Genomic DNA, 7,603 nt, shown 5'->3' with positions numbered 1-7,603 from the left:
CGGTAACGCGTTTGGTCAAATAAATCTCAAGTTCGGAATGTGGAATTCTGTGGAGTCATAGGCACGCGAATATTAGGGCAGCAGTTAACTTTTTGTGCCGCGCAAATTGGTGGGTGGAAAATGGCGAACCAGTATGGAAAGGAGGAACAGGTACAAGATTCAGCCAAGAGAGTCAAACTTCTTCTGAAGTTGTGTTCACACTTCCCAACTCCAAGCTTCCCCACATTTGTTCTTCTCCTATTCTCGGATCCATCTGCTACGACCGGAGGTGGTCTTTGCGCGACCATCTTCACGCAAACTCCTCCGAACATTGTGCCTCTTTCGGAAAGACGGTACGAGCAGGAGACAACAACCTTGTCGCAAAGAAGGGTTGCGGCACCGGCATCCATCCTCGAAGAGCCTCTTATTCTGATTCCAAGACTGTCCCCTCGCGATGCTTCCGCCCCGGTGTTTCAACAAACGTATGGAGTGACGTTCGGGTGACGCCGGTCCGATTGGAGAAGGAGAAATTATCCACGGCCGCTTCTGTTATGTATCACTAAAGTAGGGGTGTAGATCATTAACCTAAACCTTACGTGAGAACTCTTGAAAGTTGGCATCGGTGGGGCTCTCTTCGCGCGTGTGTGCGTGTGAAAGGATACCCACGAAAGCACTTCTTTTCAAAAAGAAAGACGGGAAGCCATCATGATCTATCATCCCAAATGGATTCAAAGTTCAAAAACAAAGAATAGTGAGATGGGTTTGCTTCCTCAATTAGTCGGCTTGACCGACTTATAAAGCAAGGGGGAGAAAATTTAACAGTGGTCGTGCAAATTGTTTAATGTTAGTACCGGCCACCATGCTTTGTCGGGAGAGGGAGGATTCGAAGCTTGAGATTGGAGAAGGTGGAGGCAGAAAATGCCACGTGGCTTTGAGGGTGTAGAGACTAGGGTTTAATTTTGTTTGTAACTACAAGCGAGAAAACCCACTTTGAGCAACAAGGTCATTCCATGAAAGTGCCCTTGCTGCTTGTACTATGTGGTGTCGAAAGTTTGTGCGTGATGTTAGTAGCGGGGAACGAGTGGTTCTGTTGATTGCTGGTAAAATTGTCTAAAAAAATCCTAAATCTATCATAATTTTATCAATTCAATCTAAATATTTTAATTGTGTTGATTTTTAAACCATTTTCACGTATTGCCCATTGTTCTATCCGGTCAATTTTTTCCGAAAATTGCCGATGTGGACTTTGGCCGCCCTATATAGCACAATCGGAGTTGACGTAGATTCCTTTTTTTTCTTCTCTTTTCCTTCTTTACTTTCATTTTTCCCCCTTCTTTTCTTTTTTCTTTCTCCCTTCGTCAACCATCGCCCAGCCTAATCCGCCGGTGTTAAGCGAGGGCGACCCTCGTCTAATCAGGCCTCCCTCGCCCTCGCCTAGGTAGGTGTGGGCATCCCTTTGCCAACCCAAGCGAGGGCAGCCCATGCACGCCCGGGCGTAGGGCGACCCTCGCCAAGCCAGGCGCGCACATCCCTCATCGGCAATGGCCAGTGAGAGGGGAAAAAAAGGAAAAAAAAAGTAAAGAATGCAAAGAGAAGAAGAAAAATATTGTTAAAAATTATCTACGTTGACACCGGCCATGTCACGTAGAAGTCCAACGTTCACGTCAATGATTTTTTGTCAAAATTGATCGAATGGACTCAATTGACAAAATGTGATAAAGTTTATGACTCAACTAACACAATTAAAGGGTTTAGAACTAAATTGATAAAAGTGTAACGGGTTTATGACTTTTTTTTGAAAAATTTTCAGTTCACTCTACAACCTCAAGAGAGGGAGGTATTCCCTACGACAAATTGCTCCATTGCAAAATGTCGCGGAGATTTCATTTATTGATTATTGAGAAAAAAAAATAAATCTTGGTTCAATTGCACCGCGCATGTAACTTTTACAACACGAAGCATTGCTTAGAAGAAGGGGAAGGAAATAGTGATTGACCAAGTCTACGCCGAACGAATAGTCAAAGGTAATAAGGGAGGATGGGCCAAGGTTCAATATTGAGGTGAGTCAACTACGGCCCGCGATAGCACGATCAAAAGAACGATAAAAGAACAAAAATCCTTGTCCAAGGCTGGATGGGTCGGGTCGGAGGCTCCGAGAAGGAAGCAGCTTGCCCGAATCCTTGTCTTTCCATGCCCTCAAACTTTTAGTCGAAGCCGACCCATTTGATGAGGCCAGATCTGGCATGGACCAGAGATACGTGCCAGCTTGAGTCGAGAGACGGTGATTTGGATGGAAAGCCGCACGCTTCCGGCGAGATGACTTTGAGTGGCAAAAGGAAATCAAAAATTCATACGCCCCTCGTGCAAACGAAGTAATTAGATAGGTTTAATAGCAACTCTCAAAGTCACATGATAATTGAGAACAACCACTAAAGCCGCTCAAACGTCATTGTGTCTCGGTGCAATCTTTTCATTCGGTGAGCAAACCAAACTCACAAATTCCAAAACACGTGAAAATCGGTCCATCTAAGAGGCAAATGTTACTCACCGGGCACGAGACCCATTGGTAGGAGAATCGGAAAATGAGGACACTAATATTATAAGTACGGGTTTTGACTCGTACTGTGGAAAGAGACGGAGCAAAAACCTAAAAGAAATAGGAACGTTAAAAGTAGGACAGACAAAAAAAAGGGCAAATAACATTGTTCTTTGAAGAGGCACGCGGTGACATGATTTGAAAAATTTTGTAAGGCATACAACAATGAATGGCTATGGATAAAGCATTTGTTTCGGGACTTTAGGTAATTTTGGGGGAGATTACTTTAATTAATTATGAATCTCTTGAAGATCATGGATTATTTTGATTCGAGGAATACTTAGTAAAATCTACCACATAATATTCAAATCTCACTTCTCTTTGTCCCCCCCCCCTCAAAAAAAAAAAAAACGGAATACGCAAGGCAATGCATCTTCCGTGCTTACTCCACAGATGACTTTAATTACGTGAAGTTATTTCCTTTTGAAGTGACTGGATCCACAGATGACTTTAACCCCATATTTTCTAACCCTTTGATCACGTTATGCCGAAACTCTAAAGAGAAATTGCAAATGCGCTAGAGATCGAAAGGCTATGTTCATATAAATGATGGGAATACACCGAATGGGATCTTAAATTGCGATTGCGCATCGTAAAAGGAAACCCCGTAATCAGGTGCAAATATGGCATGAGCAATATAGATTATACACGGATCAAATTGAATCTAGACCATCGAAATCTGATAAGACCCATAATCCAAATTAAGTTTCCATATTCGCTATGAACACTAATCGGTGGTGCAACAATTTCTCCTTGACCCACGTTCGAGGCCGCAGAGCCACTTTACGAGCGTACATAATGTGAACTTCAAGGAGGGTCGGTTTCTGATAGAGCATGTCTGGTTATGGCCCGCCAAGGAAAAATTGGATCTTAATGCAACATCACATCATTTTCGAAAGAGGCAAGCCAGAGTTTTGCAGCCGCATTTTTTTCCTGGCGAACTCCTAACATCCCAACCATCAGTCCTGTCTGTGGAGCGATGGGTGCATCAACAATGTAAATAGGATGGCGACCGCTGATTGACCTGCTTGAGACTGCAACTACTGGTCAATCTTTTGCCATAAACAGAGAGAGAAAGCGAACAAGAAGGACGGCAATTTCAGAGGGAGGACACGCAAACACTTGCTGGTTGAACTCACAGAGGGAAGCAAATAACGTAAAAGGAACGGCTGAAAACAACTGGAATTAAATTGAGTGGCGCTGGGCTATTGCCTCAGTGGCATATCCCTTCCAACGAAGTGGAGAAGTCGAGGATTGGACTGGAACGTCGGTTCTTGAGGACGGGGTGGAGAACAAGTTGATTCGTGTAGGAATCGCTGGACAGTTGGCTTACTTAGCCAAAAAAAACACGCTGAAAATTAATCCTCCCCCAAAAGAAAATCAGAGTTACACTCTTCTGCCAGAAGCCTCATACTACCGATCCTCTCTGCTTGCCTCTCTAAATAAACTTGAATCCTCTCTTCTCCTTGCTCTGAACTCATGCTCCACAATCCCAAGCGCACCCATAACAGATAGTGAGAAATGAAGGTATTCTGCCAGTTGAAATTTAATGGCAATTTGCACATGAGATATGATCTCGATTCCAGTAATGGCTTTCACCACTTATCTTGTCATGTCCATAATGTCAGTTAAATATAGATATGAGGATGAGGAGATGATAGAGAATACCAAGTCAGGACCAAATGAAGGCATTAGATGCTAGGAAAACAGGAAAAGAAGAATATCCAACACGTAGTCCAATATCATCAAGGTCTTGAACAGGAATTAAAGACAGAAAAATCATGAGACCGTTTGCAAGAGATGCTTCTCTTTTCCCAGCATCTAGCTTCAAGGAACTAGTTGCTTCCAACAATATTTACACCACGGAAATTTCGTGGGAGATCATACCATCATGTTTATACCGAATAGTGTATGTGCATCCTCAGTCAGGTGACTTCAAACAGCACAAGTTGGGTCTTTATATATCTGATTTTCTTGGTCATATGAATGGATAGCCTCAGTCATCCTATTGTGCTCAGTTGCTTTTGCAGAGATCAGCATACATGAAAACTCCAATAGGCAGGAAGACCGAAACTTTCAACACTTACCATTTGGAAGCGACTATCTAGACTAGTTTTTAGACGGAAGCAATCCCGATATTCAATTTCAAAAGTCTTCAAAAAAAGAAACTTTAAGCCACATTAATTTCATGACTTTTTACATCACGACCCAAGTACTATCTTCACATAATTGAAGAGATTTATCAACTCCGTGGGATTACCTCTCCAAATCGAGCAATCCAGCTGCTGTGCCATGGGTAACATAACCAAAACGAGTAAACCAACTTATATTCATTTAAGACAATCTGGAAAGAAGTTACAGGCTAACATCTAACAATCTTGTATTTTGCATACTCTGACATTCAATTCTATGAATATCCCGAGGAAGATTACAGTTACAACATAAGCATGTTATTTCAATCTTGACACACTGAAATAGCGAACTAATTCCTCAAAGACCAACAACTGAAAACAAATACAAGCCAACCGGTGCAATTTCACTGATAGATAGTCACGGGAGGAAATTTGAACTTATCTGAAATAAATGGTATTGCTTGAGGCCTCTCAACCAAATCGTGATAGAGATCGTACTCCGCTCGGTAATCGTGCAAAGTCAGCTCGCCCTTTTGATTGGTATAGTAATGATGCTTGGCCGACTCCGATTTCCCGAAGCCGAAAATGCTAACTCTGTTGCAAATTCCTAAAGCCAGCATTATGGCTTGCATCCCCGAAGAGTAGTGGAAATACACCTTATCATGTGCAGCATCCCAAGCTTCCAGAGGTTTCCCTGTCTCCTCCGCAAACCGCCGCACCGAATAGTACTTAACGATCCGTGCACACAACATGTCAAAGCTCGGATCAGTGACGAGCAAAGGTGCTTTGTGAGACGAGTTACACATCGTGTAATCGAGCAAATGCACAGGTTGGCAAATATACATGACGATCGGAACATCCACTCCGTAGGGGTGGCAAAGACACCGTTCCCTCCGCGCACAAAGATGCAAAATGTTGCTATTTATAAATGAAATGGTGGTCTTAGACCCAACATTGCGCTCGAAGCCCTTGATTTTTGCATTGTTCAGCCTAATCACCATCTCGTGGCTATCAATCAACTCCCCACGCTCGCTCTGCAGCAAAATCCCACTATTCCCAACGACAGCACAAGACGCATACCTCCTATCCGAGACCACCAAACCACCGTGCCTATCGAGCGGATGCTTCACTAGTCTAATCAAATCATTCATTACATCAGGCTCGAACCGCTTATGCCTCAACCAATCCTGCAAATTCCTCCTAAAATCCTGCACATACCTCTGATACCTCGGCGCTAGCGATACCTGGATAACCATGTTAATCTTCCCGTTGGGCTCGTAGTTGGCGAACCTCCTCCGAGTGGCGAACCTCCTGAACTGCGGGTGACCGACGAACTTCCCTTCCAACAGCTGCTGGGTCTCCCTCCTGAACTTCTCTTCGGCGCCGTCGATCTCCGCGTACCTGAGCACGGAGGAGTTGAAGACCGGCACCTGCCGCCGGGCGAGCCCATACTGCTCGAGCTCGAAGGAACCGATGAAGCCACGCCGGAGCACGGCCCGGAACGCGAGGGTGACGGCGAAGAGCGCGAGCAGCAGGACGCTGCAGAGGCGGCGCGCCGGCCGCTTCATCGGCGGCTCCGGGCTAGAGGCGGCGGTGTCCGGAGCACGCCATTCGAGACCGCGATTGCGGAAAGCAGCAGCAACGACTGACCAACGAACGAGTCGGGTTCGAAGGGAGACCCGCGAGATTCGAGAAATCGAGATGAACCCTAACGAAATTTTGGTAGGGGGGGGAGAAGAAAATCACTGAAGTGGTCCGTGTGGAAGTGGAAGATGAATGGAGCAACTAGCAGGAAGGGAAGACGTATATAATTTGATAATTCAACGCGGAATTTTTTCAATTCTTTTTTATAATTTTTTTATTTTTGGGGTTTGGCAGGCCACGAGGAAATGAATGACGAAAACGATGTTTTTCTTCCATGAAAAAGGCGTGCGACTGCGGATAATTTTTATTTTTGAACAGCGGTTGGACCGGTCGGTCCTATTGCTCGGGCGTTACCGAACCGAAGTTAGTTAAAAGAGAGATCGAGTCGGCAGCGAAGCAGAGCAAAGCAAAGCAAGCATCCGAAAGTCAAGTGATGTTTTTTGGGCCGGGGTGCATGGGATGGGCGACGGTTTAGGAATCATTGGTGATTGCGAAGATTGCAAGAATCAACCGGAGGGGCATAATTTCACAGGGTAAATGACGTAAATGGTCGTTGAACTTTGGCTCGGCGTGCAATGCGGATCCCCGAACTTTAAATCTGTTCAATATGATTCTCGAACTTTAGCTCAATGTGCAATGCGATCCATGAACTTTTGATTTGGTTAATATGGTCTATGAACTTTCAATGCTTACTAAATTTAGTCTCTAAACTATATGCAAATGTTCGATGCCGTCCCTAAACTCGAGCCAATAGTTCAAGGACTAGATTGAATATGTATCGAAAGCTCGGGAATCACATTGAATATTTGACTAAAGTTCAAGGACCACGTTGAATAAATTTAAAGTTCTTGAATCACACTCTACGTTATGCCAAAATTCAAACACCATTTATGTCATCATCTCATTTTCTTATGTTATCGAGAATGGTGAAGATAATGCTTGCGTGGGAGATCATCTAATCGCAAGTATTTGACCACTCAACGAATCTATCGGTTCATATTTAGCCACTTTTGAGCGAACGATGTAACATGCCTCCGCTCCAAAATGAATTATCATGAATAGTGTCTTTGCATGATGCGATCATAATCCGAAGAAGCTCTCGTATTCCACCGTCTATTATAAAGACTTTGAGATATTTGTTCATTCGTGACTCGTGATCTCCATATGGGCAATGTTTGTCGTCGGGACAAGTCTGGAAACAAGGCCAGATTTGGGCCTAAGTCGGTTGAGGACTTAAGATCTTTAAATAAAT

The 7,603-nt window shown here is 44.1% G+C and overlaps 1 protein-coding gene across 1 annotated transcript; it reads right to left on the bottom strand.

Annotated features, from left to right (window-relative positions):
- Nucleotides 1–4,946: 4,946 nt before the first annotated feature.
- LOC115734433 (beta-1,6-galactosyltransferase GALT29A) lies at nt 4,947–6,392 on the bottom strand. The gene has a single exon (XM_030665218.2). It carries the CDS (start codon nt 6,273–6,275, stop codon nt 5,112–5,114), a length of 1,164 nt encoding a protein of 387 aa, XP_030521078.2. The 5' UTR covers nt 6,276–6,392; the 3' UTR covers nt 4,947–5,111.
- Between the last annotated feature and the right edge of the window lie 1,211 nt (nt 6,393–7,603).

Source organism: Rhodamnia argentea, chromosome 6, assembly GCF_020921035.1.
Source record: "Rhodamnia argentea isolate NSW1041297 chromosome 6, ASM2092103v1, whole genome shotgun sequence".
Taxonomy (NCBI): domain Eukaryota; kingdom Viridiplantae; phylum Streptophyta; class Magnoliopsida; order Myrtales; family Myrtaceae; genus Rhodamnia; species Rhodamnia argentea.
This window is presented reverse-complemented; position numbering and strand designations above follow the sequence as displayed.